Genomic DNA, 27,446 nt, shown 5'->3' with positions numbered 1-27,446 from the left:
TTTTAGCAATATTCCAGCAATATCACGGCGGAGGACACCACAAATGGCTTCACACATTGTATCCATGTCGGGAATCGAACCCGGCGTGACGAGCGAACGCTTTCAGGGACAACAAGGCTACCCGACCGCCCCCATTTTGGTATGACGCGATGTGGGATCGAACCCCGACCTTCCGCTCTCCCGGCTTTCTATGAAGAGTGTAAGCTTCTTAAAAGGATATTATACACTCTGCACTTAACATTTACAGTTTTGACTGTCGTGGATCCGATCACGAAACAACATCTAGATTTATTCATTGATTTCATTAATTCACATTTTATTAGCTCACCGGGTCCGAAGGACCAACGTGAGCTTATACCATACCGTGGCGTCCGTCGTCCGTACGTCAACATTTTTTTCAAACGACGTTTTTCTGAACCATTAATTAACGAAATTAACGAAATTTGACTGGAAGCATCCCTAAATGGTGGCGCTGACCCCCCAGGAGACTCAGGGGCGGGGCCAAATAGAGGTAATTTGGCTATATTGCTTTAAACGACTTCTTCCCTGGAACTAAGAAATAGATATCAACCATATTTGGTTGGAAGCATCCCTAGGTGGTGGGAGTTGTACAAGTGGTAACGACTCCTTCTCTGGAACTAAAGATAGATATCGACCAAATATGGTTGGAAGCATTCTCCGGTGGTGAGGATTCAAAATTGTACAAATGGAGGGGCTGACACACCAAGGAGCTGAGGGGCGGGAACAAATAGGGGTAATTTGGGTATATTGCTTTAAGCGACTTCTTCTCTGGAACTAAGATGGATTGGAAGCTTTCTTCGGTGGTGAGAATTCATAATTGTACAAATGGGAGGGAAAAGAATTTTATACTTAAACATAGTTAAAATCCCGACCGTATAACCATATGTACTATTGCTGAGTATAATCAGAGGAATGCACATATGCTACCAGGGTGGCCCGGGGTGTGTGGGATGTGTGTGTGTGTGTGTGTGTGTGTGTGTCTTGCTCCGCCCCTGGAGACTTAACCCCTGGTGTGCACACACAAGTAGTTCATTGCATGTAAATACCCTTCATTTACTCATGTGTTTGGTGGTACAATGGTGTTCTACTTTTACAAGTTTTAATTATAGAACTTTGAGATACTGTATCTGGTGTACGATTCCTACTTGGAATAGACAAATTAACTTCAATTCACTTAACATAAACAATAGCAAACCTGTCGGTGCCCTTGCCTGGATAATACTATTTGTATAGGATATAAACCGCATCCGCGGGCTATCCGTGAAAATAATGCAGTCCGGCAAAGCAAAAGCCCGCGGGCCGTAGGCCCAAGGGCTTTTCCTGCGCTGGAGTGCATTATTTTCACGGATAGCCATAGGAGAAGGTTTATATCTGACTTATAAACCGACAGATATGAAGATGCTTTTTTGTTTATATGATATAACTGAAATTCTGAAATTTCAATTGTAGCGCTCGAAAGTTCTCAGTCAAAAGCGCACAGCTCGAGAATCCCGTGGGCAGAGGGATTTTCGGAGAAAAGAACAACCTGTTGTAACAATGGTAATGCATCACTGGAGGTTTATAACTTGTTTTAGCCAATGACTGATTTGAGTGCGTACAGAGCATCGATAGGTTTGCACTACAACAAATGTTATTCAACTCACCTAAAAAAGGGAAAATCCCGTATTATCAATCAATCATCCACTGCCTACTTTAGTTGGTTATTTCATGGATGTTTTGAACCCTTTTATTTATCCATCAGCTGTAGTCTTGTTCAAATATACATCTGTTCGGGACAGGCTTCCACTAACTCAATATTATACCAGTCCTCATCTTACTTCTCAATATTGCTGGAGAAGTCGAGCAGAATCCTGGCCCTGTTTCAGTAAACTCGCACAATAAGGAAATATCCATATTCCACTTAAATGTAAGAAGTCTCCGATATAAACTACGTCGTATTTCTGAGTGAGTGGGGTTTTACGCCGCTTTTAGCAATATTCCGACACTAGAAATGGGCTTACACACTGTACCCATGTCGGGAATCGAACCCGGGTCTTCGCGCGAACGCTTTAACCACTAGGCTACCCGGCCGCCCCTCGTATTTCTGAGCAAATCTCTGAATATGACATTGTATGTTTTACAAAGACACACCTTGGCGATTCTGTAAACACAAATAACCTGAAAATAGACCTTTATCATTCTCCTTATAGGAGGGATAGGAATTGTTTTGGTGGTGGTTTATTTCTCGGCATTGTTGTACGTTAAACGTAGGGAAGATTTAGAATTATATAATTATGAAAATATGTGTTTCGAGGTTTTCTTGCCTGAGAAGAGAATATTATTATGTGCGTGGTACAGACCACCTAACACCCCTGTGTTGTATTGAGATCAACTAGAACACTCACTTGAAACTGTTCTGGCTTATTCGCCTTACGTTGTTCTACTCGGTGATTTTAACGAAGATATACTCAACAGCAACCTCCACCATCTGCACGATATTTTAGTGAGGATGAGTTTACGTAATGTAATCAAAGAGCCGACCGTCACTCAGCATTCACAAACTCTGCTTGACCCTATTGTTATCAGTGACGATTGCAATTGTATAGAGTCGAGTGTTGTCGACTTCAGCACGGATATAAGTGACCACAAGGGAGTTTTTGTTTCGCTAACGAACTGCATTGACAGGAAAAAATCCTGTGTGAGAGAGGTTCTAATTTATAAAGATGGTGACTATGCGAAGTTAAATGAACTGATTGAAAACTGATTGGATGTGCATGTTTATAGCTGCGAGTCTATTGATGAAATATGTGATATTTTTCTGTCCACATTTAAAAACTATATAAGTTTATGCATACCAAGCCGTGCTGTCACAATAAGGCCAAAAGATAAACCATGGTTTGATAGTGAACTACGTAGAGAAATAAGAATAAGAGATCGACTGAGAAAAAAAGCTAGACGAACATGCAATGAACGCGGTTTATCTAAATATAGAAAACAAAGAAATAAAGTAAACAATTTGAAGAAAGCTGCCAAGGAAAACTTTTATCTTAACTTAGATGAATTATTATCTACACAAATCAAGGAAAACAGTTCTAATTATTGGAAACTCCTCCGTCAGTTGATCAAAGAGTCTGGAGCCAGCACCGTGATCCCACCTCTGGTCACTAACAACAACACTGTACCTGAAGCATTTTCTGATTTTGATAAAGCTGAAGCTCTCAACGATTAGTTTACGTCAGTTTCCAATGTTGATGAAGGCGCCTCACTACCATCATTTGTTAAACTATGTGAACATGAATTGGATTATACCATTATTAAGAGTCAAGAAATAACAGATCTCATAAAGTCACTACCGGTAAATAAAGCAAGCGGTCCCGACAACCTGTATCACAGATTATTTAAATATATATCACTACCCATAGCCAATCCTTTACGCTTGTTATTTGATTTGTCTCTTGAACAAAGCACATTCCCATCACAGTGGAAACTTGCTAATGTAATGCCTTTGTACAAAAAGGGAGATAAATCCAACCCTTCCAACTACAGGCCTATTTCACTGTTATCTTGTCTTGGGAAATTATTTGAAAGACTCATTTTTAAAAGAATGTATAATTACTTTCTGGAGAATAAACTACTTTCCAAATATCAATCGGGATTCATGCCAAACAATTGTACTACATATCAATTAATTGAAATTCACCATCACATTTGTAATTCACTTCATGATCATAAATATTTTTGTATGATATTCTGTGATATTTCTAAGACATTCGAAAGGGTATAGCACAAAGGTACATTGCATAAACTTCAACAATATGGTATAACTGGTAAATTATTAGCTTGGTGTCGTAGTTATCTGTCAGCCCGTTGCCAAAGAGTATTTATTAATGGTAGTTTATCAACCAACTAGATCACCAACTAGTCACGGACCAGTCCCCGTTCAGTTGCAACAAGTCACCGACGATTCGCTGACTAGTCACCGATCGGTCTCAACCATCTTCCCGAGGCAAGAGAGTTAACTGACTATAAAAGTCCAGTTTCCACCCTTGCCGAACTAGGCTGGGATTATGGAGTTAGATTTTGGCTGGACTAACGAGTCTATGCATAGTCCAATCAAAATCGCGCACCGAAATCGAAATCCGGTTCGTAAACTGTCATGCAGAGTTTGGTCGATTGCAGGATTTGCAAAACATGTGCATCGCCAACTCGTTGTCAACAGGTATTTTCCAAATCTTTTCATGTTTTTAATCTAGGTGCTCACGTGATTTGATGTACTTCGCGAAGTAAGAACCGTTTTATCACCAAATAGATCTTGATGGTAGATCAGATCGTCTTGACAGGGCGCTACTATTGTGTTTGAAGCAAATGCATGTGATACGAGAGGTGGAATCTGATTGGTCCATATGGGAGAGGCATAGAATGGACATAACTCGTTATAGCCACTGGTGGCGCTACGATCAGCCCAAAAATTCCAGCCTAGTTCGGCAAGGGTGGAAACTGGACTTTTAAAGTAAGTTAACGCTCTTGCCTCGGGAAGATGGTCTCATCCGGTTGCAAACATTTCGCCGTATCTGCGGTGAACAGTTGCCGATCAATCACTGACAAGTTGCAAAACCTATCGCTGATTGATCGGCGATCATACGCTTTTTCCAAATATGGACAGAAGTAGTTGCACCGGTCTCAGCGATCTCAGTCGGCCGCAAAGGAAATCAGTCGCAAATGGGTTGCATCGCGGTCGCATTGTCTGTGTGACTGAAGCTTTACTTTGATGGAAATATACTTCTAAAGAAATTAAAGAACACCCGATTCTTTCACATTATCATAGTTAATCTCTCAGGCGATTACGGATTAACTATAGCTATATGAAATAAGCGGGTGTTCTTTAACTTCTTTTGAGTAGTATAGTTCAAAACCAACTTAAAATGTCTGCTCTAATCTTATCGTGTATATTAATCTCACAGTTCATGACTATCTAAGGGGGCAATTGAAAAGTTCAATGCAGGATAAAACATAATTCCTCCAGTTAAAGTTTTGAGATACACTCCCAGCCCATCCTAAATAAATTGTGAACATGTTTGCAATGATTCATAAACCTGGAGCTGGGCTTTCCAGTATGTCAACTCGTGTTGTACATAATGCATTATGACGGATACGCTCATTTTGAGTGAGTGGGTGAGCATGGTTTTACGCCACTTTTAGCAATATCCAGAAATGTCACGGCGGGGGACACCAGAAATGGGCTTCACACATTGTACCCATGTCGGGAACCGAACCCGGTCTTCAACGTGACGAGCGAACGCTTTAACCACTAGGCTACCCGACCGCCCCTCATATTGAGTGTACACGTGTGATGATTAGACCTGTCTAGTAATGGCCTAAACAGAAGAGTTTACTTGTATCGAATGGAAGGCTTTCAGACCAGTCACCTGATCAAGGAATCAACATTGAACTGGTCCCTTAACTACAATGGACATATTCATTGATGGCATTTGAACACTATGCCTGCAGATGCAGCAAACAATAAGCCTGGATTCAGCTTAACCATTAAGGGGCGGTCGGGTAGCCTAGTGGTTAAAGCGTTCGCTCGTCACGCCGAAGACCCGGGTTCGATTCCCGACATGGGTACAATGTGTGAAGCCCATTTCTGGTGTCCCCCGCCGTGATATTGCTGGAATATTGCTAAAAGCGGCGTAAAGCAGTACTCACTCACTCACTTAACCATCAAGGAAGAGAATATATGGATGTCAGCTTCTTTATTATGAGCAACACAACGTTTCGGAGTATATGCTTACTCCTTCTTCAGGTGACATCCATATATTCTCTTCCTCATGTGTATCACTTCTAAATGCCTTTCAAAGACCTGAGCTTTACCATTGTCATGATAGCGTTGTTATCCCATATTCCAGAAATGTGAGCATGCAGGACCCTTAACCAGATTGCAAACGGTATTCATGGTAAGCACAACAGTGGCAGTGTTTGATGCGAACCTAACATAAATTCAGAACTTGGGATTCGTGTGTCTGCAGCCTCTTGTCAAATGATTGTGTAAGGGGAGCTAATGGAACTCCCTTGGAAACATTGTAAAGCTTTTATGTGAGCATACTTTAGGTTTTGGAAACTAATTTGGATATGTGAATTTTTCGTATAGCGCTTTGGGAACTACACATGCCTTCTTGGCTAATGTGGCTACATTTGAAGATGTGAAGAATCTAATCGCCAACCCCCATTACATAGGCAGAGTTGCGTCCCTTGGTCATGTTGGACACCTCGAATCCTGGTTCGCCCTGATTATGTTTGTAAGTTTGTCAGCACTATTCCCGTGCTCGTGGGTTTAACTAAAGCCTGCATCGCTTCGGGCATGCTCCACACACCAAGCTAATATGCTGTTACAAATTAAAAAAATGGCGTTGAACCAAAGCTCACTCACTCATTACATATCAGAGACTGGGATTGGGTTCGCCTTCGCGTTTCTTTAGGCAAACGCCCTTCTTGGTCAACGTATACATTTAAAGATGTGATGAGCCTCATCGCCAACTCTCGTTACATAGGGCAGAGTTGCGTCCCTTGGGCATGCTAGGTTTCAGAAATGGAAACACAAAATATTCCCCAATTTAATTTTATTACCACTGTATAAAAATAACGTACATATGTATTAAGTCTCTTCTCCCTGAAATAATAGGAATGATATGTACATGTAAACATCTCGACATTAGCTCTTTATAGGGAAACAGATTCACTTCAACATACAAAACCTCAAGCCTGGGGTTGTTACACAACTCTCAAGACTACTACTTTCTGCCATTTGTCAAGGTCTGAACAAGATATGGATGGACAAATACACCTGGGAAAAAGTACCATTAGTTCTTTATTTGCATACACCCAACTCATAGACCTCATAGGAAAAATCTACACATGACATTTTGACAAAATGTACACGCCCATACCTCTTGCAGTTGGAACAAGAACACTACATGTTTTGCCACATGGTTGCACATACTGGGTCGTATTACGGGATGCAGTGTAGAGGAGGATGTAGTGTAGCAGGGGATGCAGTCGAAATGGTAGTCAAATGAAGCACTCACATAACATGACGATCAATTTTGATTTTCTAATTTTCTAAATTTTAATATGAGTCATTTTGTAAACAACGCTAAGATGTTTCCTCATTAAATGAAATAGAAAAAAAGGGAAATGGAATTTTTTTTACTAAATTGTGATTAGCATGTTTCCGAGATTGAAGTATATTCAAATTTTAAGCACCAATGTCCACACCAATAGGAAGAAAAGAAGGAAACAAGTAATGTATACTTTATATTATATATACCCGGTAGTACCCGAATTTATGTCAGCAGTAATAAGTTGTTTCTGAAGATCACAGACCAGAAATTAGACTGTTATGTTACAAAAAATCAGTTCTGCTACATATAAACATTGCAACATAGTCAGGAGCTACTGAAACCAAAAAAAATGATCTGTTTGAAAAGAATCTTTTTTAATTATCTCATTTACCATACTTTTAACAAAACTGTATGTTTGGTGGGCAAAATAAAAATTAAAAAAACATGTTTTTTTCTGAAATTAATCTCTCAGAGTTAACAGAAGACAGCATCGACAAAACCCACGTCAACACGGATGGAATATTGAAAAGTGAAATAAAAGAAGGTTTTAAGAAAAAACAAAGGTTGTTTTTGCTCTGACAATATTGAACTTTTTGCAAAGTGTCTCCATGATTCTACAAGTTGCTTCTGAATACTCTACTTCCTGGCACAGCTAGTCCCACGTCTTTGTTGGCATCCTGATGGCTTGGTGCCCTGAAACACAATGGAGTGAGTGAGTGAGTGAGTGAGTGAGTGAGTGAGTTTGGCTTGACACTGCCTTGAACATTATTTCAGTAAACATTATTTCAGTCATATCATGGCATGTCAGCTTGATATGGGAGGAAAGCTGAAGTGAAAGGAAGACTGAGTGGGTGAATATTGCTTAATACTGAATCTGGTCAGTAAAATGTCTATGAAAATCAAGGACGGATAATTTGAGAACCACAGAATTGGATCCATGGGTTGGTGTAGGTTTAGCCAAAGACTTGTATAACAGACTCGGATATAGGTCTGTGGTTAACCAAAATGTGACTCCTGGAGATATAGAAAATGCATCTGTGTCATCAGGTTACAATGATGTACAAAATCAATTGATTCATTTGATATGTTTGAGAGTTGGTCCTTTGAGTTACATCAGTCATACACTGAAGATAGTTTCAACACCAATCCCCTGTCAGTTACCTCTGGTTACAGACAGATGCATGCACTAGAGCTGTTTGTTTGTGTATTTGTTGCTTAACACCGCACTCAGCAATATTCCAGCTATATAAGGGTGGTCCATGTAAATAATCGAGTCTGGACCAGACAATCCAGTGATTGACATCATGAGCATCAATCCATCCATTTGGGATACGATGACATGCATCAACCAAGTCGGCGAGCATGACCACCCGATCCCTTTAGTCGCCTCTTATGACAAGAATAGTTGCCTTTTTTTAGGTGTAATGGAGGTGTTATAGATGTGTTATAGATGTGTTATGTGGCCCTGAAACTCCTTGGCGGATACAACCAGGGCATTCTGGGATAACTCCAAATGCCAGCCTTGGTGAAATGGGTTCTCCAGGTGACAGCACATCTCTCTTCTTGCTGTATGGTACAAGTGTATCGTGGTACAAGTGTATCGTGGATGTACTTACTGTATATGTGTCACAGAGCAGCTTTATAAGATTGTTCTGGGCTTCATTCTGAATCTTCTCATTGTGAACCTGAAACAGTAGTATGTCCACTCACGTATGTCAAGTCAAGTCACATGATCCTAGCACAGAACAGATGGCAAGACTGTAAACTTTAACACTGGAACAGTTGATAACATAAAATGTTTTAAAACGGGAATAGTGGATCATGAAACTGGTTTAAAACAGGAATAGTGGATCAAAGAGACTGGTTTAACACAGGAATAGTGGATCAAAGAGACTGGTTAAACACTGGAAGAGTGGATCAAAGAGACTGGTTTAACACTGGAATAGTGGATCAAAGAGATTGGTTTAACACTGGAAGAGTGGATCATGATACTGGTTTAACACTGGAATAGTGGATCATGATACTGGTTTAACACTGGAATAGTGGATCAAAGAGACTGGTTTAACACTGGAACAGTGGATCAAAGAGACTGGTTTAACACTAGAAAAGTGGATCAAAGAGACTGGTTTAACACTGGAATAGTGGATCAAAGAGACTGGTTTAACACTGGAACAGTGGATCATGATAATGGTTTAACACTGGAATAGTGCATCAAAGAGACTGGTTTAAGACTGGAATAGTGGGTCAAAGAGTGGTTTAACACTGGAATAGTGGATCAAAGAGTTGTTTAACACTGGAATAGTGGATCAGAGACACTGCTTTAACACTGGAATAGTGGATCAAAGAGACTGGTTTAACACAGGAATAGTGGCTCAAAGCGACTGGTTTAACACTGGAACAGTGGATCAAAGAGACTGGTTTAACACTAGAAAAGTGGATCAAAGAGACTGGTTTAACACTGGAATAGTGGATCAAAGAGACTGGTTTAACACTGGAATAGTGGATCAAAGAGACTGGTTTAACACTGGAATAGTAGATCATGATACTGGTTTAACACTGGAACAGTGGATCAAAGAGACTGGTTTAACACTGGAACAGTGGATCATGATAATGGTTTAACACTGGAATAGTGCATCAAAGAGACTGGTTTAAGACTGGAATAGTGGGTCAAAGAGTGGTTTAACACTGGAATAGTGGATCAAAGAGTTGTTTAACACTGGAATAGTGGATCAGAGACACTGCTTTAACACTGGAATAGTGGATCAAAGAGACTGGTTTCACACAGGAATAGTGGCTCAAAGCGACTGGTTTAACACTGGAATAGTGGATCAAAGAGTCTCGTTTCACACTGTAACAGGGGATGAAAGAGACTGGTTTGACACTGGAATAGTTGATCATAAGTGACGCTCAGAAACCCCCTCAGCAACAATCTCAGCAACTGTATCAAAAGATTAGCAGTTTATGAGTGCATCATGATATATTTTGTTGATAAATCAGCTGTACATCACATTTATCAAAACAAGTTCCAGATTAGACTAGTGCCCTTCCCTCCCAGTTCCCCCATCTCTCTCATCCGAACCATGATGCTGACATAGTATCTCACTTGGCGACATAGTATCTCACTTGGCGACATAGTATCTCACTTGGCGACATAGTATCTCACTTGGAGACACAGATTGCACAACACATTCAGACAAGCAAATCCCCAGGATGTGTGCAGCTAGTCACAAGGAAACACATGTCGACATCCACTCAAACATGTCTTAATCCCCCACAGACAGCAAATCTTCAAAGTGCAGGGTCAGATTCTCAACACATCCAGATTACATCAAGGCTGTTTTTTTATTGCTTGCTGTATTGTCGTAAACAGGAAGAAAGGACATTTAGGATCCAACTGAGTATAAAGGACAGAAATGCCCTGACACTATCCACATATATCCACTATCCACTATAGTGGGTATATACTATATATATACTACATACAGCCGGGTGTAGCTCACCTGGCACAATGTTTAGGTGACACTTCACTTTACAGACCCGATCACCAAGAAGGGATTACAATCCAAAAATCAAATCAAAATAGTTTTAATTTTTTCATATTTGTCCAACCACCCTTGCTGTGGTGGCAGAGCTCCAGTAACATTTTGAGCAATTGAGTTTTTTTCTAGGGTTTCTATTTTAATTGGGTCATTACATTTTTCTTTAATCTTTCATTTTACTGATCCTGAGAAGAAAACATATCGTGATGGTCAGCTTGTATTGTCGGAAAAAACAAAAGTGATGTTCTTTTCTGAAAGCTGGATATGGGGCTGACCACTAATAGAGTCCTAATCCATGAGAGATGTTGGATTTGACCCCATTACCAGCAAATCCTGGCAGCTAGGGGAGACAACTCTGTACAACAAGTAATAGGGACCAAGAACACTGCGTCATCACATGCCACCTACAGTCACTGCAAGGGATTCAAATCATAGAATGTGACATGCTCAAATATGTAACCAGCTGTGATGTTTTAATCAGTTTGACAGCTGTTTCCCAGATTTGTATCTGAACATATGTCAGAATAACCAAGAAACCCATGGTGCTTGTCTGACGTGTATTAGACTAACATATAGTCTCTGAAATGAACATATCATACAGAAAATAAAAATCTAATAAAAAGGGAGCCCAGTGATTCTCTTCAGTAATCTAGACTTGCCAAACATTATAGACTTGCATGGGCTGTAGTTGATATAAATGTATCAGGGTCTGTAAGACAGACTAGACGTGTAGATGTGATATCACCTATTGATGGACATTCTGTGTGAAAATCTGAGAACACCTTCATAGGAGGTCGCGTCTTGTGAACATTCTACTCAGCCAATCAGTGTCAAAGCTTCTAAATTTTTGGTACAAGTGAGCAAAGCATTCAGACAAGCATATCCTATTTCTACATCTCAAAAGCAAAGACAAGAAGCCTCACTGCTACTATATTATTGTGGATAGTTTATACATCCTGTTGTCCCTGCGAGTTGTTTCTTGGCATCTAAACTCAAACGGACGTACAATGGAAAGTGTTCTGTTGGTTCTTTTGCTAAGATAGAAATTTCCTAATCAAGGTGATAAAGAAAAGAAGCCAAACTGTTTTAGAAAGATAGCATCTATTTGGCCAAGAAACAACACATCCTTTATTTTGATTGGGCAGTCAAAGTTTGCTCAGTGTTGACCTCTGGGTCAATCCCGTGTAGCCAATCAGGTAATCTGAAGTAATCTGGATTAATAATAGCTCATGGGTGGTTGGCCGGCTAAAGTCTGTTCTGGTTAAAGGGCCCCTGGTAAAATCATGTCTGCTGGTTATCAATTACCGTCACTGATCAACTGATGTGAATTTAGATACTCATACTTTTGAGTGAACATTCTTATACTGATTATAGATAAATATATTGTGAGTGTATGAATTTATTCAAGACTAGTCCATTTACATTTACTATGTAATCATTCAAGACATGGAAAAGATCATATTTATGAGCATGGGTCAGCATGTTGAAACAGGGAGATTTATAACATCTTTTGTCCAAATCTGGTTGACATTTGTATTGCCCAAGTCTGCCAATAAATAGTTGTTTGAAATAGAAGTCACAGCTAGATCGACATAGTTTGCCAAATAAGAGCAGATCTTTTTTATCAATGTATGCCTAAATGGTTATAAGATCCAGGTTATCCAATACAACTTCGCTTGATGTAAGTCTTGGTAGACCCTGTTCTTTTTTACTGAAGTTGCGCTGTGGTATTTCCAGCAGTTAATACTCTCGACCAGTAAGTTGCCCCATACATTGCATCCATATAAGGCACATGGCAAGACAACACTCAATTGGGTTCAACCCACAGAAATTCAAGCCATTGTTATGGTTTACATTAGTAAGTCTTTTCAGTTTTTCACATGCATGCAAGGCCGTAGTTAACTTTCTTCTTCATGATTCAAATAAAACTGTTTTCTATAAAAAATCCAGGGGGGCAAGTGCTACAGCACTGGCATGTATGTATGACCTATCGCAACATTCTATAGAGGTGTAACCAGATTTTCAATTCTTCTGATATAATAAGATTGATGCTGCTAGGACTGGCTTATTGCAGGATCAAGCCACTAGCTCAAATGGGTTACATTATATCCTCTACCAACATGTGGCAGTGGCCTGACTTGAATAGTTCTAGTTATCAATATTCCTATTGATAATCAGACCTCTCAAATTGATTATTTATTGAGTTTTTTCATTATCAATATATACAACATCTAATGTGACAAAGTGGTCACCTGTGCACTTTCAGCCAATGGGACGAGATAGAGTCCGGGACAAGGATTATCATTTCATGAAAGTTTCATGAATAAAACTCATATTATTATTATCAATTATTTATATTATATGAATAATATATGTTAAGAGTTAGTATCACAATATAAAACAGAATAACATATGGATGAGATGCTAATTGAAATAATATTGATGAAAACAGCCATTGGTCATTATGATATTATTGGAATTCAATCCCCCACCTTGCATCATTTTATTGTCCCCACGAACCGACAGATGAAGAAATGTGTGTTGACATCCATTTTATTTACTTGAAGAAATACACCATATACACAGTCCAAACACCCCACCCCACCCTTTCATGTGAATCACTTCCATCGTCACTAAGTGTACACAGATGTTGTAAAAAGTGTTTCTTAAAATTAAACCTCCATGCTCACATTTAAACAGTTTGGATGAAATTCTAACAATAATTAATTTTATGTTGCCTTACCATCAGAGTAATTAAATCAATCAAATCCGATAATTATGAACATAGTTACCATCAACTTTTTACGATGATAATTTTCAGTGATTCATCTTTATCTTTTTTATTGTTATAGTTATCATCAGATTATCAGGATGGTAGTTGACCTACTTACCCCGTTGAGCGTGACCCAGGGCACATATTTATGCTGGGGGTTGAGTGCGTCTGTCTTCATCGCCATCTCGTGCTCCCACTGGTTGCCCTGGGAACTGTTGGCGCAAGCTTCAATCTGATCAGCCGGGATGGCAGGGAACTTCTTGGCACACTAGATGGAAAACAAAGCTAACTGACACTCTAGGATAACTTCAATCACATATGCATATTGTTTGACTGAGTGAGTGAACTAGACTGCTTTTGGCAATAATTCAGCCATATTCATACAATGTACCTAGGTGGGAATAGAACTAGGGCTGGGACGGGTAACTCAGGTACTCGGGTCGGGTGGGTCCTGAGTAGGACCCTGGTACCCACAGGACTACCCGGAACCGTGGTTAGTCACGTGATATATTGTTTGATGACAAAAACTCACTAGAGTGGTTACACTACAAGTCACTTATGTTCGCATTTCTTTCTGACAATGCACACATTCCTTTTGACTTGTATATGTCTGAGTAAAGATAAAGCTTCAGTCAACTTCAGTGTACTGATTGTTTGATACATGAATCTAAATCGTTTTTGCCAGGGCTGCGATAAAACAATTCCCAATCAGACATTTTGTCCCCAACTCTTGAGACCTGCTGTGGGTACCCAGGTAGGGCCGGGTAATAGGGGATCGGGTACCCGGGTAGTAAATTGGACTCATCCCAGCCCTAAATAGAACCCAGACCTTCAACGTGACAAACCACCTTTTTTTTACCACTGGGCTACCTCAATAGACTGGAAGCTGGCTGTATATGCATTCTGTCATCATTATGATGTCTAGAGGCACATTCAAGTCATGATCTATTTGGATGATGCTATTTTTAGGTGACAGCCATTTTGGGATATCACTTTAGTATAATGCCCAGTCATCTCTGCATAATGAATGGTTTATGAATGAATTACTTTTTAGTCTGATTTCCATTTCAAACAAAACTCTGAAAAATGATCAGGCTCTTTAAAGCTGGAAAAAAGCAAGCCATTATTTAGGCTAAATCTTTTTTTCATTTTCTCATTGAGTGTCCAAATTTTGTTACTGGTACAGTGATAGAAATGAACACTAGTCCTATAGACCTTGCTAGTCCTATAGACCTTGCCTAACTGCCCAATAGGTAAGGAATCAAAAGGAAGAGTAAAAATGTGCTATCGTTAAGGTTTTGCTATATGACATCTCTATAAGGACTAGTGGACTAAACGTTTTCGTTTCTATCACTGCGGTGGGGATTCCGAGTTAAAATTAGTCCCCTGAAACCTGTGCTTGTCATAAAAGGCTTCTAAATAGATTAGGTGGTCAGGCTCAGTGACTTAGTTTGCCTCAAGTTGCCCCATCAGCACTGAGGTAGATATGTAACAGACATGTCACTGACCTCTCGAAATGCTGTTCTTGACCGCTCTGGGCCTTCTTCCATACAGTGAATGAATGGGAAGGCCTTGTTGATATCATTCACTATGTTGAGAAGACAAGTCTGAAAACACACAGAATGGCAGTCTTATCATTCATTATCCTGAATAGTCATGTGATATCATTCACTATCATGATTAGGCATGTGATATCATTCACTATCATGATTAGGCATGTGATATATCGAGAATCTCACCCGAGTGTCTTTTGATATCAAATATATCAACACGAGTTGATAAAAGTGGAAAAACTCCCAAGGCTTGCCGAGGACTTTTGGCACTTTTATCAACGAGTGTTGATATATTTGATATCAAAAGACACTCGGGTGAGATTTTATTTATCATTCAACATTATTCGACAGTAATTAGCAGCGTCTTCAGTGTAAAAAGTACTGCTAACAGCTTCAGTAGCAGAGCCATTAGTGATGTCATTTGATTGTAATGTCATGGTAACCAGTGATGTCACAATGGTCTGCAAAGCATTGTGATGTAATTTCATTGCAGCGATATCTAAAGTGTAGATATCGCTTGATCTAATCCAAGCGATATCTCCTGTGGGAGCCAGTTTTGGATGATAACATTCATTATCCTGATTAGGCATGTACTACCATTCACTATCCTGATTAGGCATGTGATATCATTCATTATCCTGATCAGGCATGTGATATCATTCACCATCCTGATTTGCCATGTGATATCATTCACTATCCTGATTAGGCATGTAATATCATTCATTATCATGATTAGGCATGTGCTATCATTCACTATCCTGATAAGGCATTTGACATCATTCATTATCCCGAGTAGGCATGTGATATCATTCACTATTCTGATTATACATGTGATATCATTCATTATCCTGATTAGGCATCTGAGATCATTCATTATCCTGATAAGGCATGCGATATCATTCACTATCCTGATTAAGCATGTGATATCATTCATTATCCTGATGAGGCATCTGAGATCATTCATTATCCTGATTAGGCGTGCGATATCATTCACTTTCCCGACAAGGCGTGTGATATCATTCACTTTCTCGACAAGGCGTGTGATATCATTCACTTTCCGAGTTGATGTATATGTTAATACATGAAGAAAAAGATCATTGGATGCAACATTTTTTATGAATAATGTTTTACAATAAGCAGTCTTAACTAACCCTGCCCCACAGTAAAATAATGAGACAACTGTTGGAAGAACAAGAATAATAAAATGAAAAGTCTTTTTTTATGTATTTAGTTTTAACCTACCAACTTCAAGTTTTTCACACAAACATCTGTAAAGCAAGAAACTAAGGAAGCCTGGCACTATCATCCTCTGATAACTTTCGGCGGAAATGAAGGATTAAGATGTTATCATGGTGGAATAGCTTCAATACTCAGGCAACTCACATCCAACAGGTTTTCAGCACACTCTTCTTCTCCATGCTGACAATCAAACACCCACTTGTCGCCATCTTTCTTCTCCTGCAACACACAGGCATAGAAAACATAGTACAATGTCTTATTCGGTTGCACCCTGATTGTGAAAATATATTGACACTATATCAAATGTTGTGATACTTGGCTGCTGAAAGGCGATGGCAGAATACCTGGCTCTTGTGAACATATACGTGTTATCTTGTCACTGTTGGACTAAAGGCTTGTACTAAGAACACAGGTTTAACTAGCATCTAGTGCATGTTTAGGTGCTTGCTGTACCAATATAAACAGACTGCAAACACAACTTACTGAACTATATGTGGCTATATGCTTAGGGGGCGGTCGGTTAGCCCAGTGGTTAAAGCGTTCGCTCGTCACGCCGAAGACCCAGGTTCGATTCCCGACATGGGTACAATGTGTGAAGCCCATTTCTGGTGTCCCCCGCCATGATATTGCTGGAATATTGCTAAAAGCGGCGTAAAACCAAACTCACTCACTATATGCTTAGGCTGTATACTCCTCTCAAATATATTATTACACCCTTCCTTGTTAAAGCCTGGCTCTTGTTCGAGTTCATGTAGATACAAACACCATCATACATTGATAAAGCCTGTCTAAATCACACAAATAATTGCATTGAAGTTCATGGGAAAATGCATCTTTAAAAATGAATACTATAAAGTTTGTTAAACTAAGTGAGTGAGTGAGTGAGTTTGGTTTTACGCCGCTGTTAGCAATATTCCAGCAATATCACGGTGGGGGACACCAGAAATGGGCTTCACACATTGTACCCATGTGGGGATTCGAACCTGGGTCTTCGGCGTGACGAGTGAATGCTTTAACCACTAGGCTACCCGACCGCCCCTGCTAAACTAAGCAGTCGCTTGTCATCACTTCGCGTATCAGATAAAACAGGTAGATGTGCCAGGTGACTAACAAGGGCAGGGTCTAAAAAGAACCAGGCTTTAACAAAGGTAGGGTCTAACAAGGGCCAGGGTCTTATGTGGGCGGTGTCTAATAAGAGCCAGGCTCTAGTAAGGGTAGGGGCTATTAAATATGCATGTCGGACCTCTGCATTCCCATACGGGACCAGCGTGAGGTTGAAGATGCTGCGGACTGCAGTGAATGCTGGGAACAGTTGTTTCTTGATGAAGTCTCGGCAGTCTGGACACAGGGACTCATAGTACAGCGTGAAGTTGACGAGGGGGGCAGGGCCACGCACTGGGCTCCACACCGTTCTCCTACACTGTGCCGTCACCTATAACAAAGAGTCAGGTCCTTTACTCATCTATGACTGTCTAGACCCTGACATAATCAAGCCATATTTCACTGGACACTGGTAGGCTAGACAATGACATAATCAAGCCATATTTCACTGGACACAGATTGTCTAGACAATTCCATAATCAAGCCATATCTCACAGGACAAAGATTGTCTAGACCCTGACATAATCAAGCCATATCTCACAGGACACAGATTGTCTAGACAATGACATAATCAAGCCATATCTCACAGGACACAGATTGTCTAGACCCTGACATAATCAAGTCATATCTCCCAGGACACAGATTGTCGAGACCCTGACATAATCAAGCCATATCTCACAGGACACTGATAGCCTAGACCTTGACATAATCAAGCCATATCTCACAGGACACTGATAGTCTAGACCCTGACATGATCAAGCCATATCTCACAGGACACAGATTGTCTAGACCCTGACATAATCAAGCCATATCTCACAAGACACTGATAGCCTAGACCCTGACATAATCAAGCCTTATCTCACAGGACACTGATAGTCTAGACCCTGACATAATCAAGCCATATCTCACAGGACACTGATTGTCTAGACCCTGACATAATCAAGCCATATCTCACAGGACACTGATAGCCTCTGACACTGACATAATCAAGCAATATATCAATGGACACTGATTGTCTAGACAACGACATAATCAAGCCATATCTCACAGGACAAAGATTGTCTAGACCCTGACATAATCAAGTCATATCTCACAGGACACAGATTATCTAGACCCTGACATAATCAAGCCATATCTCACAGGACACAGATTATCTAGACCCTGACATAATCAAGCCATATCTCACAGGACACTGATAGCCTAGACCTTGACATAATCAAGCCATATCTCACAGGATACAGATTGCCTAGACCCTGACATAATCAAGCCATATCTCCCAGGACACAGATTGTCGAGACCCTGACATAATCAAGCCATATCTCACTGAACACAGATTGTCTAGACCCTGACATAATCAAGCCATATCTCACTGGACACTGATAGCCTCTGACACTGACATAATCAAGCAATATATCAATGGACACTGATTGTCTAGACAACGACATAATCAAGCCATATCTCACAGGACACTGATTGTCTAGACAATGACATAATCAAGTCATATCTCACAGGACACAGATTATCTAGACCCTGACATAATCAAGCCATATCTCACAGGACACAGATTATCTAGACCCTGACATAATCAAGCCATATCTCACAGGACACTGATAGCCTAGACCTTGACATAATCAAGCCATATCTCACAGGACACAGATTGTCTAGACCCTGACATAATCAAGCCATATCTCACAAGACACTGATAGTCTAGACCCTGACATAATCAAGCCATATCTCACAGGACACTGAATGTCTAGACCCTGACATAATCAAGCCATATCTCACATGACACTGATTGTCTAGACCCTGACATAATCAAGCCATATCTCACAGGACACTGATAGCCTCCGACACTGACATAATCAAGCCATATATCAATGGACACAGATTGCCTAAATAATAAGATACTCAAGCCATATCTCACTAGACACTGATAGCCTAGACCCTGACATAATCAAGCCATATTTCACTGGACACAGATTGTCTTGACCCCGACACAATCAAGCCATATCTCACAGGACACTGAATACCTAGATCCCGACATAATCAAGCCATATCTCACAGGACACTGATTGTCTAGACCCTGACAAAATCAAGCCATATCTCACAGGACACTGAATGTCTAGACCTTGACATAATCAAGCCATATCTCACATGACACTGATTGTCTAGACACTGACATAATCAAGCCATATCTCACTGGACACTGATAGCCTCTGACACTGACATAATCAAGCCATATATCAATGGACACAGATTGTGTAGACAATAAGATACTCAAGCCATATCTCACTAGGCACTGATAGCCTAGACCCTGACATAATCAAACCATTTTTCACTGGACACTGAATGCCTAGATCCCGACATAATCAAGCCATATCTCACAGGACACTGACAGTCTAGACCCTGACAAAATCAAGCCATATCTCACTGGACACTGATAGCCTAGACACTGACATAATCAAGCCATATCTCACTGGACACAGATGGTCTAGACACTGACATAATCAAACCATATCTCACTGGACAAAGATTGTCTTGACCCTGACATAATCAAGCCATATCTCACAAGACACTTACTGTCTAGACCCTGACATAATCAAGCCATATCTCACTGGACACTGATAGCCTAGACTCTGACATAATCAAGCCATATTTCACTGGACACAGATTGTCTTGACCCTGACATAATCAAGCCATATCTCACAGGACACTGAATGCCTAGATCCAGACATAATCAAGCCATATCTCACTGGACACTGATTGTCTAGACAACGACATAATCAAGCCATATCTCACATGACACTGATTGTCTAGACAACGACATAATCAAGCCATATCTCACAGGACACAGATTGCCTAGACCCTGACATAATCAAGCCATATCTCACTGGACACTGATAGTCTAGACCCTGACATAATCAAGCCATATCTCACAGGACACTGAATGTCTAGACCCTGACATAATCAAGCCATATCTCACATGACACTGATTGTCTAGACCCTGACATAATCAAGCCATATCTCACAGGACACTGATAGCCTCTGACACTGACATAATCAAGCCATATATCAATGGACACAGATTGCCTAAATAATAAGATACTCAAGCCATATCTCACTAGACACTGATAGCCTAGACCCTGACATAATCAAGCCATATTTCACTGGACACAGATTGTCTTGACCCTGACACAATCAAGCCATATCTCACAGGACACTGAATGCCTAGATCCAGACATAATCAAGCCATATCTCACAGGACACTGATTGTCTAGACCCTGACAAAATCAAGCCATATCTCACAGGACACTGAATGTCTAGACCTTGACATAATCAAGCCATATCTCACATGACACTGATTGTCTAGACACTGACATAATCAAGCCATATATCAATGGACACAGATTGTCTAGACAATAAGATACTCAAGCCATATCTCACCAGGCACTGATAGCCTAGACCCTGACATAATCAAACCATTTTTCACTGGACACTGAATGCCTAGATCCCGACATAATCAAGCCATATCTCACAGGACACTGACAGTCTAGACCCTGACAAAATCAAGCCATATCTCACTGGACACTGATAGCCTAGACACTGACATAATCAAGCCATATCTCACTGGACACAGATGGTCTAGACACTGACATAATCAAACCATATCTCACTGGACAAAGATTGTCTTGACCCTGACATAATCAAGCCATATCTCACAGGACACTGAATGCCTAGATCCAGACATAATCAAGCCATATCTCACTGGACACTGATTGTCTAGACAACGACATAATCAAGCCATATCTCACATGACACTGATTGTCTAGACAACGACATAATCAAGCCATATCTCACAGGACACAGATTGCCTAGACCCTGACATAATCAAGCCATATCTCACTGGACACTGATAGTCTAGACCCTGACATAATCAAGCCATATCTCACAGGACACTGAATGTCTAGACCCTGACATAATCAAGCCATATCTCACATGACACTGATTGTCTAGACAATAAGATACTCAAGCCATATCTCACCAGGCACTGATAGCCTAGACCCTGACATAATCAAACCATTTTTCACTGGACACTGAATGCCTAGACAATGACATAATCAAGCCATATCTCACTGGACACAGATGGTCTAGACACTGACATAATCAAACCATATCTCACTGGACAAAGATTGTCTTGACCCTGACATAATCAAGCCATATCTCACAAGACACTTACTGTCTAGACCCTGACATAATCAAGCCATATCTCACTGGACACTGATAGCCTAGACTCTGACATAATCAAGCCATATTTCACAGGACACAGATTGTCTTGACCCTGACATAATCAAGCCATATCTCACAGGACACTGAATGCCTAGATCCAGACATAATCAAGCCATATCTCACTTGACACTGATTGTCTAGACAACGACATAATCAAGCCATATCTCACAGGACACTGATAGCCTAGACCCTGACATACTCAAGCCATATCTCACTAGACACTGATTGTCTAGACAACGACATAATCAAGCCATATCTCACAGGACACTGACTGTCTAGACAATGACATTCTCAAGCCATATCTCACAGGACACAGATTGTCTAGACCCTGACATAATCCAGCCATATCTCGCCGGACACTGATAGCCTAGACCTTGACATACTCAAGCCATATCTGACTGGACACTGATTGTCTAGACCCTGACATAATCAAGCCATATCTCACAGGACACTGAATGCCTTAAGCCCGACATAATCAAGCCATATCTCACAGGACACTGACAGCCTAGACCCCGCTATACTCACGCAATATATCTCACCGGAGATCACATTTCATCAAGCAGCTGTCAAGGACCAACTTAAATTACTATTACGATGTGGCGGCACTGTCTTAATAACAACACAGATCAGATATACTCATACACACACACAAACTGCTACTAAAGTGCTATCATTAATGACTGACCTTGCACGCTTCTGCAACCTCGTAGGAACTGCACCATAGCGACGGGGGGAGTGAGCACTCAGACGCCAGGGCCCCCACCACCGCACACAACATCAATGCTAGAACAAAGTTGACTTGCATCTTGTAGGTCTTGGATGGCTACAAAAAGAGAACTGGCAATTGAGGACTCGAATATTCTACTTAAATGTATACGTATCTGTAATCAGCACACGTCAAAGTGACTGGCACATTTTGAATGAAATTTGTTTATCGCTCAATGAGATCACATGATTTTTGCAGATCATGTGATAGATCACGTGGCGTTGGCAGGCTATAGTGTGTTTCACAAATCTAGACTTCAGCATATCAAATGTACGTGAGGTTAAAAACGGCGGTTAATGGTGTATTTCAAGTTTTTGTTCATATTTTTCATTTCTATATCATTAAAATTTGTATGGGTGGTATGTACAACGAAATTACACGTCTCGGCAAGTTTGAAAAGAAATGTTTCTGGATTAAATTGCTGGAAAATAAGGATTTTTGCTTTATTTGGAGATATTAAAATACCCCATGGGTATATAGGTAGGGATTGACACAGAGTGAAAAAAATAGGAAATTTGCAAATGCCCATATAATGACGAGAGAAACCTTAACCTGGTTGTAGCAGTGTCAATCCATACCTACATTTCCGAGTGGGTATCCGAGGTTATGTGTCCCCCATCATCCCATGCTACCCGTGACGTTCCGGGTCAGAATTCATCTTCAGCAACCAATGTAGTGCACGATCCCTTTGTCGAAAGAGGCAACTGACGGGTGGCCAGGCTCGCTGGCTTGGTTGATGCATGTCACCTTATCCCTAATGCGTAGATCGATGCTCATGATGTCATTCACTGTGTTGTCTGATCTGGACCCGGGTTTGAAGGTTAGAGTCATGTTGTGTTTTCTTCACTTTTAGAGCTGAGATTTCTTTTACGTCACATTTCAAATTCAACATGCAGAAAGAATGTTAATTTTTTTCTCACTGTTCATTTGAACAGCACGGACATATGTGATTTTAAAACAGAACAATGAAAATAGCAGTATAATACAGCATTTATATATAAAAATTGTGTATCAGTGCGGCATCTTTGTTCCTTCAATGCAGCACCATCAGTCCTGTCAATGCAGCACCGTTAGTCCTGTCAATGCAGCACCATTAGTCCTGTCAATGCAGCACCATTAGTCCTGTCAATGCAGCACCGTTAGTCCTGTCAATGCAACATCATTAGTCCTGTCAATGCAGCACCATTAGTCCTGTCAATGCAGCACCGTTAGTCCTGTCAATGCAACATCATTAGTCCTGTCAATGCAGCACCATTAGTCCTGTCAATGCAGCACCGTTAGTCCTGTCAATGCAACATCATTAGTCCTGTCAATGCAGCACCGTTAGTCCTGTCAATGCAGCACCGTTAGTCCTGTCAATGCAACATCATTAGTCCTGTCAATGCAGCACCATTAGTCCTGTCAATGCAACATCATTAGTCCTGTCAATGCAGCACCATTAGTCCTGTCAATGCAGCACCGTTAGTCCTGTCAATGCAGCATTTTTATCTGTCAAGACAGATCTGGTGATTTTGGAAAGAAACATCACTGGAGAGCGTTCAATTGGAAATTCCTCTACCCTGTTGTACTACCGTTCTTGCGACAGAACATGACAGACCCTGTCTCAACAAGATAACACAAGGCCTCATACAACGTGTTGCCTTGGCCTGCACAATCATCAGACTTATAACCTATCAAACACTTGTGGGGTCACCTTGACTGTCAAATTAGAACACGACCAGGTTGCCCTTATAACAAGAATCAGTCAGCCCAGGCGCCAGAGAAGAATGGCGTTGAATCCATTTCATGTGATCTTTTTCTCCTCGTCTTGGGGCGTGAATTGATTCCCATTGTTGGCTTACACAATATATACTGACTGACAATTGTGGCATTCTGAAGGATCAAAGGGAGTTCCATGTGCTGATATCCGCCTTGATGATCGATCTAATACTGAACAATTGTCCCCATCCTCCAAACTATGGACACAATACCTTCATATTTGTTCTCAATCATGGCATAACTTGTAATGATGTTGATATATAATCCATGTCTCAATTCATGACACAATTATCTTTCTCGACGCTAGTTCTGGGTTTAGGAGCAAGGAACTAAAAGTGTTGGTTGGTAACATTTCTTATGTTCGTCAGTTTAGGTTATTATTATTCCAAGCAAGGGAAAATGATGCTTAAAGGGCAATTTACAGCACAGTCAACAACTGTTATAATCACATCACAGCTGGACAAGTGGAGTCAATAACCATGTCCAAGAATACGACACCGTGACTTGCATAATATGGCATCTTGAAATGGAAGATTTGAAATGATTATAAATAAATAAGTGTTGCAGATGGTTCACCCCTTGACACAAATCTCAAAAAGGATTGAGAAAAAGCAATTTCAGCGAATTGAAGTTAAATCACTGAAAAAATATCGAAATAAATAAAAGATTATAAAGGAAACTTTTACGTCCAGAATTATTTTTTGTCTAAATGTTGAATCTGAGTACTATGTTATTTGCGTCCCTCGTACCACACTTCCTAGTCCCGAATTCCCTCTAAATATATCCCCGAATCCCCGTACCTAAAGGGGGTTGGCAGCCTCATACATATATTGCGTTCCACACGTTAGCATTAAGGCCTCGTTTTTGTGATAATCACGACTACAAAAGGAACAGTTGAGAAAATATAGTCCGAAGTTTTAGAAAAAGAACTTGCAGATAATTCGAGGAAGTGCATATTCTCACGATGTCAATTATAATCTTCCACCGCAAATCCTCACAGCAGTTGAGGTGTTCGCTGCATGCTGAAAACGTGAAGACACAGAATGATTGACACGTGCCAGGTCCATACCTTGTCAATGCACACAGTGTTTATATCATGACTCATTAGCTAGCTGTCGGCTAACACAGATGATACTATTTTAAAGTAAAACACACCATATGACCGCTCGCTGATAGCCACGGGATATGATCTTTAATATCAGTGTTCTAAACAGCAGGGTCGGACGAAGGGAATGACCATGGATTTATTTATATGACAACCATTACAACCCGTGTTGCACTTGTGACACGTATATTGTACCAGTAAGTTACAAACTACTTTGAAGCTTTAATTTGAACCTTGTGTGAACATTCAACTCATAGACTATTAAATATTGATGAAATATCAAAGACATATTTGATTCAAACTTTGAACTAGATTCTAAAAAACGAATCGCCAAAACGCACCATTTCAATGAATATGTGGGTTTCATGCACCCATTTCTCGCGAAATTGAAAATGCACGAACTGTCACGAACTGTAGAGGGTATAAAACTGTGGCCGATTCTTGGACCTACCACTCCTTGGTCAACAATGCCACGCCTAATTCAAATCCAGAGAAACCAGGCTATTGGACGTTTGGAAGCTGGAGGGTCTGTCCAAGATGTTACCTGTCATTTCAACGTTATGACATTTCAACGTTAACCACAATTTACCGTCTCCTGCATCGATACAATGCTACACAGACCACAGATTACCTTCCTCGGAGCGGTCGTCCTAGGGTCACCACACCTCGACAAGATCGGCAGATTACCCGTCAACACCAGCGACTAACTGCAAGTGAAAGTGCTCGACAGACTATAGGAACACATAATCGACACATTAGCCGGGACACTGTGATCCGACGTCTCCGTTCCAATAACCTCAAATGTCGCTGATCAGCACGTCGTCCTGTTCTCCAACCACGGCATCGACAAGCACGACTTCAGTGGGCACAGGGTCGTCGCAATTGGCGTCATCGTGAGTGGAAGCATGTCATCTTCTCTGATGAAAGTCGCTTTTGTGTCTCCCATGCAGACGGAAGAGTCAGAATTTGGTAGCATCGAGGTGCTCGTTTCGCTGACAGTAACGTTGTGGAAAGGGATCCATGGGGTGGACATAGCGTCATAATATGGGCAGGGATTGGACTTAATGCGAGACTTGGACCCATTTCTGAATGTTGGTCAAGGTCGGGGACACGGCATCACTGCTCAGCGGTATATCGACCAAGTGATCAGACCCCACGTTGTTCCATTTTTTTTGCACAACACCAACAACACATTTTCCAGCAGGACAACGCTCGTCCCCATGTTGCCAGTGCTACCATGGCCTTTCTGCAACAACACAACATCCGTGTTCTACCGTGGCCAGCCCTCAGCCCTGATCTGAACCCCATCGACAATTTGTGGGGTGGGGTTCAAAGGCGTCTGCACAATGTGCGCCCAGTCCCTACAACTGCTGATGAACTACGCACAGCTGCTCTGGATGTGCGCAGGAGGATCCCTAGGGCCTTCGCAAATCGTCTGATCCACTCAATGTATAGGAGATGTGTGGCAGTGATCAATGCTTATGGTGGTCATCTGTCTTCAGTCAGATTTTTGTCAATCTTGCCCTATTAGTATTTCTTGTCTTTACTGTTGAAAATAAATAACATGTATACTGCATACTCGACTTGCCTTTCTTTTGCGTGAGAGTATATATGGTTAAATAAAATATTTCTAGAAAGGAACCATCGAGTAACCAACCCTAAAAAATCTCCCATATATACTGAGTCAAATTAAAAACTTCACATTTTAAAAAGTAATCCCATATATGATATACAACGGACAAATGTATCAGAGAAGGTAATTTTTAATCATTAATGTCCAAAGAAGGATTTTAATTAACGGTGGTAACCATCATTTGTTCCAAGCACCTACGGTATTCGGTAATAACATCAACAGTTTAAATCATAAGTCCCAAGCACGAGAATCTGATGGCACACAAGTTCAGTAGCGTGTATGGCCACCATGTGCGTTGACAACTGCCACACAACGCCTCCGCATGGACCTTGTGATGCTTGTGAACACATGATTGGGAAGACGACGCCATTGTTGCTGCAAAATGGTGCCAAGATCTTGCAAATTCTGTGGTTGGTTCTGGAGAGTGCGCAGACTTCTGCCAAGAGCATCCCAGACGTGTTCGATGGGATTGAGGTCGGGAGACCTTGACGGCCAGTCCATGACGTTGACTCCCGCATTCTGAAGGAAGTTCCTTGTCAAAATTGCTGTGTGGGGGCTGGCATTGTCGTGTTGG

General features: G+C 40.9%; 1 protein-coding gene across 1 annotated transcript; it reads right to left on the bottom strand.

The window, feature by feature from the left end:
- Window positions 1–6,610: 6,610 nt before the first annotated feature.
- LOC139459883 (gamma-interferon-inducible lysosomal thiol reductase-like) lies at window positions 6,611–22,552 on the bottom strand. The gene is made up of 7 exons (XM_071241602.1): window positions 22,296–22,552; window positions 17,466–17,654; window positions 16,367–16,441; window positions 14,939–15,037; window positions 13,549–13,698; window positions 8,735–8,803; window positions 6,611–7,811 (listed from the first exon to the last, which is right to left on the bottom strand). The coding sequence occupies exons 1-7, from the start codon at window positions 22,413–22,415 to the stop codon at window positions 7,755–7,757; spliced, it is 759 nt and encodes a 252-aa protein (XP_071097703.1). The 5' UTR covers window positions 22,416–22,552; the 3' UTR covers window positions 6,611–7,754.
- Between the last annotated feature and the right edge of the window lie 4,894 nt (window positions 22,553–27,446).

The sequence above is a fragment of the Haliotis cracherodii genome, unplaced genomic scaffold, assembly GCF_022045235.1.
Source record: "Haliotis cracherodii isolate W230 unplaced genomic scaffold, xgHalCrac1.p SCAF_1, whole genome shotgun sequence".
Taxonomy (NCBI): Eukaryota; Metazoa; Mollusca; class Gastropoda; order Lepetellida; family Haliotidae; genus Haliotis; species Haliotis cracherodii.
Note: the sequence above shows the minus strand (reverse complement) of the source record. Positions and strands in the feature narration are given on the sequence as shown.

Excerpts from the sequence above, each read along its gene's own strand:
- LOC139459883 (XM_071241602.1), bottom strand. The coding sequence starts at position 22,415 with ATGCAAGTCAACTTTGTTCTAGCATTGATGTTGTGTGCGGTGGTGGGG. Across the intron at positions 17,655-22,295 it reads AGGTTGCAGAAGCGTGCAAG|GTGACGGCACAGTGTAGGAG; the intron begins GTCAGTCATTAA and ends TCTTTGTTATAG. Across the intron at positions 13,699-14,938 it reads CAAGAACAGCATTTCGAGAG|TGTGCCAAGAAGTTCCCTGC; the intron begins GTCAGTGACATG and ends TTTTCCATCTAG.